This window comes from Argopecten irradians, chromosome 15 (assembly GCF_041381155.1).
Source record: "Argopecten irradians isolate NY chromosome 15, Ai_NY, whole genome shotgun sequence".
Lineage (NCBI taxonomy): Eukaryota > Metazoa > Mollusca > Bivalvia > Pectinida > Pectinidae > Argopecten > Argopecten irradians.
Window position 1 is genome coordinate 6,458,844 of NC_091148.1, and position 13,062 is coordinate 6,471,905.

A 13,062-nucleotide genomic window follows, 5' to 3' on the forward strand; every position below is an offset into this window, starting at 1 on the left:
TCATGTTGTTTTGTCCGTATTCAGGGTAGATTTTTTATCATCGTGTGAGGGTGCCATCACAATGGTATGTACATAAGCAGGACAACACATAATGAGGGGATAGATTTATTACCTTTATTTCGAGACTGAGAGAGCACAATGCTTTGACAAAACGTCATCAATATTTTATCGAAATGGCCGTACTATACACGCGTAGAGAGCAGAAACTATATCACTGATAGCAGATCTGTCACATGAAAAGTTCAACAATTTTAATTGCACATGTAAAGTATGTTCGTCGCTTTCGTATTTAACGTCATGTGTCCAGTTGTTTAAAGGATGATACGCTTAATCACGTGATTTGTAAAATTTTCATTTCTCATTTATTGCAAAACCTGTGATTATATTTTCACTAAAAAATTCAGCAAGTAGGTAAAGAATGGAGTTCTTAGATTTATAAATTTCTGTAATTTTTTTATTACCAGAAATTATTTCATTATGATTTGAAAGTTGTCGTTAATATGTGATTAGCCTAATCACCGTTTGAACAATTGGGCCCTGGTAACCACGTTTTCCATAACACACACAGCTTCTAGCTATTATCCAGATTTGTCGGACATGGAAAAGTGGAAACCAATTCATGTCGTTATACAATATTATCTCGTTTGTTGAAGATAGTTACATGGCCTATCTTACTAGATACTATGAACGAATTTCTAGTGGATATGATATTTCAGCGCTTTCCGTTGCAGAAATTTTACGCTAAAACATTAATAAATTTCCCAAATCAATTATCAAGCAAGAACGATTTTTCCAAAAATAAAATATTTATGTTATCACACTGTGTATTGGTTGGTTGCATATTTATACTTAACGCCCCCTTCATAGCCACTAAAAGGTAATTGAAGAACAACCTCTCTTGTGGATACAGATGGTGGCTTGTGGTAATTGCTTGTGCATTTTAGGAGACTACAGTGTGTTCGTGGTTTGTCTAATTGTAATAGTGGAACCTTTGGTCGATACTATAGTGGTATCTCACTGAATCATACCGTCGAACAAGCACACCCCACCCGATTACATTATACTGATAATAGACAAACCAGTCGTCCCACTCCCGTTATTCTGAGCTAAGCATTAGCAGAAATTACCGCTATTTAACGATGACAGAGAATACTAATAATAATTATAATTATTCTTAATTAGAGGTTGTCCTTAGGAACGAAAAATAATCAATTGTGATTTGAAATAATAGCCTTTATTTTCCCATTTTTATGGTCCACTGGTGCCCTTTATTTCGTTATTAAATAATACATTAGATAGTATTTAACTGTTTCCACTTTCAATGCATCCCTTTATGTGATGTATTGTTTGAGTATAATACAATGAGTGATAAAAAACACTTAACAGCCCGTGTAATTCTACAGTATAAATAATTTAGTAATAAATAGTACAATATATCGCGTCTATTGACAACAACTAGGACGAAGTCTTATACCAATTAATTAAGGATATCACCGGTGTTGGGTTCAGTTCAACAATCATACATTATCATTTTGGTTGTGGATAGGTACAAATATAGTGATAACAGTTTCAAACTTGAGAGTATTCTCTGTTTTGGATTTTTGTTGTTTTTTTTTTCTTTTCTTTTTTTCTTGTTTTGTTCTACTTTTTTGCAACCTAGTATCACCAGGTATAGCCGAGTACGTAACCAAAAGTTGAAAATGGCCATTTTTGTCATTTTCATCATGAAACCACTTTGTTTTACTTATATAATTCATTCTGTGATATATCGTCTCCCTATGCCGTCTCGCTAGTTCCAGGAGTTCAAAAGAACTTTCTCTTTATTTTCATTCGAGTCATCTATATAAAACAAAATCTGTATTTAAACAGCGTTTGAATAGAAAGAGGACCGTACGAGAATGCAAGCTTGTCATACTGCATGTTAATGTCTTAAGGAACAGCACTTCACTTTAACATATTGAGGACAGGTTCACGTGAAATTCACGTGAAGAAATATTGCCTGTGTAATACCTGATGATTGCTTTCTTCTTTCTTAAATACATCTGTTATTGATATTCACAAATCTACGTTAAAACAATAAAAAATAGTGTTCTATTTGTCCATATTTTCTGTTGTTGGATTTTTTTTTTCATTTTTGTAAGTATTTTGCTCTTTTATAAATATTTTGTTTGATAGAAACGTAAAAATATTTCCCCGTGTATATACATTTACACTGTGTGTTTTTATCCATTCAGCCATGCCATGGGTACAGTAATTATGACAGCATAATCAATACATGTTGTCGAACGATGGTCTCTGTGGACGGAAACTTTGTATCCAAGCTATCTTAAAGCAAAGAAAAGTTGTACTTATAAGAGATATATAGAATCTTACAGTCGTGGCAACTTCATATATGAACAAACATAAAAATCTGAATATAGTGATTTATGCGACATTTTCTACTTATCCTAGGCTCACACCATATTACCTCCGATTTCATTAGTGAAAGCAAACATGTTACCGGTATAATGTATTTCAAAACAAACATTAGAGATACCTGATCGCGTGTCGACATTGTTCGAACCTATTTTAGCTCATGTCAATAAAACAGTTTACCTAAGGTTTCATATGACCTAATTACATAAAATTTGTAGATTCACTCGACGTTTTTACTTTCTGATATAGTCTATTCAATAGATATCGGTAATGCTATTTGCAGTAGAATTTTTCCGAATTGACGGTTTTACTGTATAGACTGTTGTTTTCGCGAGTCATAAACTTCGCGAATTTTATTTAATAAGATAAAATATTTAAATTTTAACGAATTACAATTTCGCGACCTGGCTACATGAGGTCAGGTTTATATGATTTACGTATTTCTTGTTTTTTTCACGGGTGACAATTTCTACACTGTACAAGCTTGTCACGATATAAATATTATTGTATGAACAGTTCTTCTTATTCAGTTATTCATTTGTATGCGAAAGTCTTTTTTTTTGTATACAATCGTTACGACTGGATTATATTGCATTGTTATTTCGAGCTGTCACGTCATTTCGTTAAATCCTTAAGATATAGCTGTTTCAGATCACGCAATGTATTTCACATAGATGTTTCACTTTCTTATCAAAAACATTACTGTACAGCATTTTAGAGCAGCAATGTGAATGTTACAATGGTATCGGATTCATTTGATGAATCGTGTTGTCATTGTTTAATTGTCCATTCATTTCTAAATTAACAATTCCCATTCCAGCTGATCAATTACATGAAAATTCACTGCACCTTTCTTTTTAAATGGAATCGTCCTGAGCAGCATATGGGTGGGCAGTATTTCCATTAAATAGGTAAACCAGGTCGATAACACTGATAGCGTGTGACATTTTGAGCCGGAAATTGGATATCGATGTTGACATCATCCCCAGTTCCATGAACGTTGTTGAGATGAATCCCCTATCAATGATCAATGTTAACGCATGTTTCGGATACTAGACAATTAGTTAGCGTTTCCTCAACTTATTTATCCCTGAAAATTCAATTGAACTCTCGGAATTGAAAGACTGGAACAGTTCATTATGAAATTGTAGGAGTTTATTTAATTAGTTTTTCTCTCCTTCGTATGTGATCGCTTTCAATGCTAGTCACAGTTCTAAAACAGGTTAACTAGACTTTATCCGTTACTAGTCTGACGAAAACCGGACCCAAAGCTTTAAATATATTCTAAAACTAAAAACGTACCAAATTGGCTTGATTCGATTGGGTTTGTTAGCAACTATGGCAGTGAGTTTCCAGAACAGATGTTGAGATGTAGCAACATTCTATCATTGGATGTGTATAGTCGTTGTCGGTTATTGATACATTCTAAATATTATGGATTACATAACGGAAAGTGTGAACATATGAACGGGAAAGTGTGAAGATACATGTAAGTTTTATTAATTTCCTTAATTGAATATGGATTTTAACTTTTAACAGAAATGTGTGAACAGATAAGCTGGAAAGTGTGAGTTTTGCTCTCGTCTTGTGCATTCCGCTTGTCATCGTTTTGATGAAGCAACATTCTGTCAGATCAAGTAGTCCTTGATAAAGGAGCCGCATTTCCTGTGGTGGATATGGATTATAAACTTTGACAGATGAGCCGGGAGTTCTAACAATTTCGTTCATTCTGTGTGTATTCCTCGTTTAGAGTCACGTTTCTAGTAAAGTGTGCTTCGGATGTCAATTGCATTTATTTGAGCAGTAACATCCTCCTAGCATATCGATATAGATGATCTGGCGTTTTAATTATAATTAAATCAATGAACTTTTTTTTCGGAAATGTTCTGGATCTTTACGCAACATCAGATATAAACAACTTCCTAAACCTCCGCTCGAGACTAGGCCCCTCCGCCTTACAATCGAGCTTTGATTGTTGGTTGTTTGATGTTTATAGTCAAGATTTAGGTTACAACTCCTAAGTTTTACACAATTTTTCGCGATAAATTTAAATTCGCGTTCCATTTTTTCGCTAAATAACAAATAACAACGCGAAAATTGATATCTCGTGAAAATGAAATGATTTTTCAGTATATGAAGTCGTTTTTGAAACAAGCTTCCTAAGAGCTGTTTCGTCCGTCTCAAACACATATGTGATTCTAGATATTAATACAGGCGTATCATCGAAACTGTGGGGTCAATGCAGGTCATCAGGTCAATTGGGGTAAAGGTCAAGTATGAATCTGGAGATCATCGGTATCAAAACAGTCTAAACAAATAAAACTATCCTCCCCGCTTTGGTTACATGGGACTATAGATTAAGGTCGAAGATTACACTGTTCTCTGACTCTAGCTGATAGCACTCTGATTGACTCGTGTGTAAGCCGGGTGAGTGTAAATTACCAAAGATTGATTTTTTTATTCTATTTCGTTTTTTCATGCAAAACATTTTATCTCATATTACTTGAAATGAACAGTCACACTCGGAAACCCGGTGTCAGACCGCAACATTGTGTAGGCTGATTACACATGTAGCCAAGTTGAGAAGAATTGGTCTAATACCCTTGGCTAGCGAAATTGACATGTAACCGACAATGATGAATTGCTTGATTACGTATTCTGAATATGTCTTGCATTGGTCTCGGAAATAGCGACAATGAAAAGGACTTGTACAAATCAGAATTTTATACTTTACATGTACTACCTAAATCTACTGTATTTAGTGACCAATATAATGAAATGTAGATGTTTGTCCATGAAATTTATCTACACAATTTGATAATGAGAAACTAATTTCAATGAAATCAGGAATTTTTCGTGGAATTTCGAATCAAAATTTGTCGCAAGGAGAATAAGATCGAGTAGAATGCATGAGAAGGATGGTGTTGATGAGGAATAAGCTGAGAATAAGGATAATTGATAACTGTAATAATGCAGATAATTGTTTATAGCTATGATAATTCAGCTTGAAATGTGTTTGTTTACTAAGTAAGAATGAGAAAATGTATTACTGTTGTATAAGAATATGTCTGGAAAAAATAAAAAAAGTTCCAAAAAAAAATTTGTCACCCCTAATGCTAGTCATTTAATAAACTAAATATAAAAATAAACTAAGGAAGAATTATGATTCCAGAGTACATGTATTTATACACATTCAACAAGCAATATATTAATACCTGAAACAACACAATTTGTCGTTGTATTCTCTTTGGTTTTTTTGACACTACAAATGCATCATTCTCAACATTGTTGTTTGTAAAATAAGACGCTGATGTATGGTTGAAATAGCTTTTGATGTTTTTGATGCATTTTTCGCCAAATTTTGACGACATATAATTATGTAAGCATTATTCTCAATTTATTTTTGGTTTGTGAAGTCATAGACAAACAAAAAACAGGGAGTAGACACGATATCGAAATATGCAATAATATTCGACGTTTAATTCTTCCAGACTATGCAAAAATAACCTCAAACTTCTAACCAATGAAAATTAGTGTTAAAATGAAATTATATATATATGTTAACAAAAAATTATGATAAATAGTCCTAATGTCTAGTGTTATTTAAGGATGGCCGATCCTGTGCGGAATGTGTTGCGTATGGGGATGTCTGTTTTGGGAGACTGCAGTATATTCGTGTTATGTCTCCTTGTAATAAGTGGAGTTCTTGCCCTAAATTTTAGTACTATATCACTGAAGCATGCCATCAAAGTGATAGAGATGAGATGTTTACGTGTATTGTTGATATTTTAGTTTGCGTGCTGCCCTATCCACAAAACTTTACGAGTTTACAAGGACAGCACGTTATAATGAGACATTTTTGGAACTTGAAAAAAGATTTAATCATTGCTCTTCTTCATCTTCTTGCTCTTTTTCTTCTTTTTGCTCTTCTTTCTCTCGCTATTTTACTTCTTGCTCTTCTTGTTGCTCTCGTTCCAGTTCTTCTTGCTCTCGCTCTTTTTCTTCTTGCTCTTCTTCTTCTTCTTCTTCTACTACTACTTTGTCTTGCTCTTTTTCTTCTTCTCTCCGTAACTTGTAAATGAGCGTTCGCGGCTGTGACGTCTGTTATCTCTTCAATGACCTAGACATGTTCGTATCTCATTATTTATTCCGATTTATTTGCATTTTTCAGAAACCAGAGTACATTAACAAGTATTATAAGATGGCTCACTGATATCTATAACTGATCTGGACGTCAAAATGGCGACAGGAGACGTGAGATCTACATTTGCTCCTCTGATGGGAGGTTCGAGATATCAAACCAAAAAATTCGACACCCCATATGGACTCCGGCCAGATGTGGAAAAGAAAGAAGTCATAACAAAGCAAGAATCCGATAAACTTCCAAAAATAATTTTGAAGGACAGTACAGGACAGCAACTTAACACATTTACCACCCTTCAGGAGGCGATTTACCGGGCAGAACTGAATGTTCGGAAATCTCGGATCGGGGCCACAGCTCTAGAATGGCGGCTTCCACACGGACCTCTCCCGGCAAAACCCGACTTTTCCCGAGTGGGTCCGTCAATGTCAACTTATCGACAGAAAATGAACAATTTGAAGAAGAAAAATCGGGTTGTGTCAAGAAGTCTTCCAGAATATACCAGATATAAGGTAGAGTATTACTTCAATTTGTATCTCCAATAGGTTCAATACTTTCCATTGGTAGAATGCAAGGACGTAGACGAAATGAGATCTCGTTTACATTACGTTTATGACGTCACCGCGTCTATCGTCGCATTTGACTGATTTGACGAATTGAATTGTCCGCCTTGGTAATAAAGGTCACAAGGAAGAAGAAAAAAAAATCTAATGCAATTTTGAAAATGCAGGCAACGTACATCACAGCATGAAAATGTAAATCATCTCGGAAAAATGATGAAATTCTGCATGTTAGATTTCGCGCATAACGTTATTTCGCACACCTAACGATTTTTTGCGATTTTCATTTTAAGGACCACTACGTTTCCGGAGCAAAACATAAAGGTTTCTTAAAAACATTAATCACGTCAGAAAATATATATACCGATGGCTTAAGAGGAGGTCACAACACCGGCCCAAACATATGCAGGATTTCGTGCGTGATATATGATAACAGTGGTTTGTTTGTTTGTTTGTTTGATTAATTTACGTCCTATTAACAGCTATGGTCATGTAAGGACGGCCTCCCATGTATGCGGTGTGTTGCGTGTATGTTGTGCTAGGTGCGTGTTTTGGGAGACTGCGGTATATTCATGTTATGTCTTCTTGTATAGTGGAACTATTGCCCTTTTTATAGTGCTATATCACTGAAGCATGCCGCCGAAGACACCAAGCAACACACCCCACCCGGTCACATTATACTGACAACGGGCGAACCAGTCGTCCCACTCCCTGTTTGCTAAGCGCTAAGCAGGAGCAGAAACTACCACTTTTATAGACTTTGGTGTGTCTCGGCCAGGGGACAGAACCCAGAGCCTTCCTCACAGGGGCGAACGCTTAACTCAAGGCCAAAAGTGAGGCGGTGCCAAGGGAGGCATTAGGAAACCTAAATAAAGTCAAGTAGGAAGAAGAGAAAAGATAAGATCCTAAATTTAGTCGCCTTTTACGATCATGCAATAGTGGCAGCAGGTACAATTCTAACGCCCTACCTGCAGAGTCATTTCGCTGTTTTGCCGCCTGACGCAGTAATGGTCAACTACCGCGCGACCCGCGTTATGAAAATTAACATGTAATCTGTTTTAATTCAATTGTTCAGAAGGTGATTTTTAGTGTAGTAGACTTTGCAGAATTATCGATCTCGTTTTACATTCCAATTTTGAAAATTAAAAGCCGTTTTGGAAAGGTAGTGGGCCTTTAAATGTCAGAAAGATTTACTCTGTAGTTTATGTTGTGACTGAAGGAGGCCTCTCACTAATTTTTTCACAACACATTAGTTTAACTTTTTCATGATAAGTTTGTTTGGGAAAGCGAAATCGGAATACGGCCCGTTTCTCTAAAGAATGATATAAAATAATTCTGTGTGTTCATAATAACGGTGATTAACCGATAACCGTTTACATTGCTTCCTATGGGGAGCGGTCATTTTTTATAGCAAAATATATCATATTTTGTTATGCATTTATAAGTTGGTGTTAATATACATGTAAATTTCAGTAGACATACATTGCAAGGGAAGTAACTCAAGCTGATTTGAAAGCATTCGTTTTTGTCGCGAAATGCTACAGCTGCTAGCACGTGCAGAGGGTTGGTATAATCAAGCCAGTACCAATCAGAGTTCACAAAATTTTACCGGTTCTTTAGTGCTTTATGTTTGATCCATCCCATCTTACTTCCAATCTGGTTTGAACGACCACTTGCCTAATGCAATGTATGCAAACAATTTATCTGATAAAGTCCTTGAATAATGAAAACTTTTAATCTAATTTCTTGATCAGTTTTCCATGCTTTTTCTCCTTGCCAGGAAGTGGACGTTGATGATGTTGCCTTTGTTGCTGAAAGGTAGGATAAAAAAAACAATGAATTAGATGTATTTGACCCAAATACACACCCTCATTCTTATACATATGTAGGCTCCCTCCCCATTCATAGGCCTTGGCTCACCCCTGAGAACACATTTAAACTTTACTAAATCAAAGACTAGACTAGTCCATTATGAAATTTTAGGGGTGAGTGAGTTGATATGTAAGTTAATTTACATGGTGTCCTAGATTGGAATCATTATTTTCTACATGCTAAATATTCAAGATTGACTTAGGGACCACCTCTGTATAAAGACCACCAGCCGAATAAGACCAATTTCTCAAGATTTCAAATGATTCAAATTATAATTTCTCCTGTGTAGGAAAATAACCTTGCTATACTTGGTCACTTGGCCTTCTAAACTTTCTCTACGGTGCTTATTGCATCAAAAATATTCTTAGTGTGTAGGTTTATTAAGATTGATATCCATTAATAGCCAAGTATAAGATATGGTTACCATATTCTACCCAATATTCCAATAAGCGCCAAGGCGCTTAAAAATTGAAGCACATTTAAGGGGGCAATTATTAGAACTTTAGACTAGGTTTCCATTAATTTTTTCTGCAAAGTAAGCCATAAATCAAATTGCAAAAGAAATCAGTAAAGAAACCAACACAGTTACAGGCTTAATTCATATTTAAAGTCTATATTTTATTCGAAGTTAGTGAAATTGACGAATAAAAAAAGAGTGATTGGAGCACTTATTGGGTCGAATACAGTATGACATATATAGCCTTGATACCCGAATGAGGGCACATATGTGTTTATATATAAATGAAATTAGCCAGAAAATAAAAAAAATACTACACTGAAATTTTTGCTTAAACATTGTGAAATGTGTTAAACCAATTTATTTTAAGGTAAATAAATGGGCTTAATGTTAAAATGATTAATTTTGTGCTTAAACAATAACGTGCTTTATGGTTAACAATGTTTCCTGCTAAAACAATGTGTTTCCTGCTAAAACATGTGTTTCCTGCTAAAACAATTTCCTGCTAAAACAATGTGTTTCCTGCTAAAACAATGTGTTTCATGCTAAAAAATATTTTTTTTTGTAGCTTGAACCACCTTCCTCATGTTCCGTCACTGTCTTTCCTACGCCAGGAATTTCTCGCTTCACCGAAGCGATACTTTCCGATTGTACACAGTATCCTGTTACATCAGAAGCTCCTATCGGAAACGGACCGACGGGATCCAGAATACACCTTTCCCGGATTCTGTTTCGGATGTCGACAACATATGTTATGTCCAGGGTGTGATCGAACCTCAAAACCACAGTAAGATATACCATGTTAAGTTTGTACAGTAAATTTGTTCACCTTTGCTATACAAAAAAACATGGCCGTCATCTGACCAAGAGGGTCAAAATGCTACATGCTATACTACTGAAGATTTTCTAGTCCATGTTTACAATCCTTTAATTTTGTTGAAGAAAAGGTGATCATTTTTAGTCTACTTCAGTATATTGATGTAAAGTTGTTTATCCCTACTGTATATTTTGACTGTGCTGTATTGTGTCAGTAGTCAGATGACCGTTTAGGCCCATAGGCCTCTTGTTAATTTTGTGATGTTGGTATTATAGTTTATATAGTCACAACATTTAATGCAAGATGGAATTTTTGTTGTTGTTGAAAAAGTCTTCGCCTGATAAGCCTAATCCCCTCCTTGTATTATTAGTTCAGTTATTAATTAATTGATTTATTTATTCATCATTAAATTAATTCATTTCTATTAATTTGTTTATTTATTTTTGCAGCTATCACCTTGACAATCTATACAAGACGACAGGTGGACTCACACAGGCACGGACCTTACAGGACGAACTGAAGAAACATTACGGTGACAACTGGCGACTTACTCTGCCCGACCTTCTGGTACGCAAGACCTCTAAAGGTAATTCTGCACACGGAGATATTGAACCATATCTCCCCGACCTTCTGGTACCCAACACCTCTAAAGGTAATTCTGTACACGGAGATATTGAACCATATCTCCCCGACCTTCTGGTACCCAACACCTCTAAAGGTAATTCTGTACACTCCCTCCAGTGGTCTGAGAACAAACTTAGAAATATGGTTCATGTCCCAATCCCTTGACTGAGCCTTCAAAATACTGTCTACGCCATGTTGGTTTTTTTTTACTTGTTTCTAACTTAATTTTCATTCTTCATATTCATGAACTGTTACATAACATTTTTTTGCTCTCCTGTTACAGTATGGTGAATTAATTGTTATGATCAAATTTGTAAATGTGCTGACTGAATGATCTCCAGGCAGTATGTTCATTTAATGTTGGAGAAAATGTCGTAGCATACACAAAGCAAAATACAAAGTCACATGCTGTTAGCTGGTGAGCTGTCAATTTTTATTACAAGTGTCATGTGATTAAATATTATCAAACATACATAGTTATGTAACCAAACTTTATGTCATCAGACCTAGAACTAATATCACATGACTTACTTTGACCAGTGCCTAGTTTGACCAAGGAGGAGATGCAGCTGATTGAGGAAGAACTGGACCGAACGCTGAAATCACGGAGTGACCAAGGTCAAAGGACATTTTTACCGCCCATAGCAACAGCCATAGGTCAAGGTCAAGGTAAACACCATATTGAATATCTGAGATCCATTGTTATAACATTCATCAATCAATGAATGATACATCCTTGATACTCGAGGAGTTACTATCACTGTTGTTACTAACATCCACCACAGAATGTCACAGTAAAACTGAAAGCTCAGGAATAAAATTGTAGGCCTACAATATGTTTGTCTTTTGAGGATTAAAAAGTATTGATATCGAATTTCAGTTAGTCAATACAGTGTTACACTATCAATTATTTATTTAATTAATTAACCTTATTATTTTGATGTATATCAAAAGGTCAAAGTATCCTGTCTCATCATATACACGAATTGTTGCACAAAGAGAATTCAGTTTTGTTAGGAAATATATCCCAGAGGTGGATGTAAATTGACAGTGATAGTAACCCCTGGAGTATTGAGGAAGCATGTAATTATTAAATAAAGCCTTCTCAAAAATATTTTGAAGAGTTGTCTACCCTTGATAATAGATTTTGATTTTTTTTTTTTTCTATCATGAAGAAATTTCATACCGAGGGTATTAATTTTAGTAGTTAACTGTGAGGTTATTGTCAAATTTATATGCAGGTCTCTCTAGGGCCCAAGTTATGCATATTGCATTTTAGGACCGATCGGTGAACAAGATGGCCGACAGGACACCATCTTGGATTCTTTGAAATCTTTGCATGCAACATTTTAACTTTTTCTAAATATAAAAATTTATGAAAAGACGGTAAAGAATTAAAAGGTATGTAGGGGCTGAATAGAAACCCCCTTCCCCTAAAGAAATTTTGCTGTAAATATTTTTGCAAAGAAAGAGAATTACTGAATAGTTGTTAAGTAATCACTGTATAACAGAGTTGAATTGATTTTTTAATTCAGACGGTGGGAAAAAGAAAACCGGAACAGCATCAGAGTCTGTTGATACAGAGGACGAAGGGATTCTCGCAGATAAACAAAGTTTCGGCTACAACGAAGACGACTCGAGTCATGACCAAGACAGGGGTCACCAGGGGTCAATAGGTCAAAGTTCAGACTATGACATAGACAAAGGTAAGTCTCCCCCAACTCATGACCTGGTTAGAGGTCATGAAGGTTAAGAGAGTAAAGTTCAAATTATGAAATTGACAAGGACAACTTTCATTAAAGATGCTCCATTGCTGAAATATGGTAAATTTTCTCTATCAAAAACACAGACAAACAAGTAATTTTATTTAGTGACAAAAGTTACTTACTTTACACCATTACCATCATTGGAAAGTTTGAGCTTCTTATTTTTTCAAGGTAAAAATATAAAAAATTATTAATTCTGTCCCGAAAAAAATCCATGGCACTATGCTCTATATGGAATGAAGTACAGTTTGCACATATACGAAAAGCAAACAAAATTATTGTATATTTATTCTTGTGTTAATTCACGTTTAAAGACGATTAAACATCAGTTATTGTTCAAATAATGAGTATCGTTAATGCTTTGTCGGCGGCGGAGCATCTTTAAAAGATTTAAATCATAAAGATATGCA

General features: G+C 35.2%; 1 protein-coding gene across 5 annotated transcripts in view; it reads left to right on the plus strand.

Moving 5' to 3' along the window:
• Nucleotides 1–13,062, plus strand: part of LOC138309277 (nipped-B-like protein B) — a 126,399-nt gene that overhangs the window by 33,015 nt on the left and 80,322 nt on the right. For all 5 annotated transcript variants that reach the window (XM_069250448.1, XM_069250447.1, XM_069250449.1 and 2 more), the window contains exons 2-7: nt 6,587–7,068; nt 8,897–8,934; nt 10,014–10,232; nt 10,712–10,848; nt 11,427–11,555; nt 12,422–12,592. In XM_069250448.1, the coding sequence (XP_069106549.1) occupies nt 6,655–7,068; nt 8,897–8,934; nt 10,014–10,232; nt 10,712–10,848; nt 11,427–11,555; nt 12,422–12,592 (1,108 nt within the window). In that variant the 5' untranslated portion in view covers nt 6,587–6,654. The remainder of the gene's footprint in view (nt 1–6,586; nt 7,069–8,896; nt 8,935–10,013; nt 10,233–10,711; nt 10,849–11,426; nt 11,556–12,421; nt 12,593–13,062) is intronic.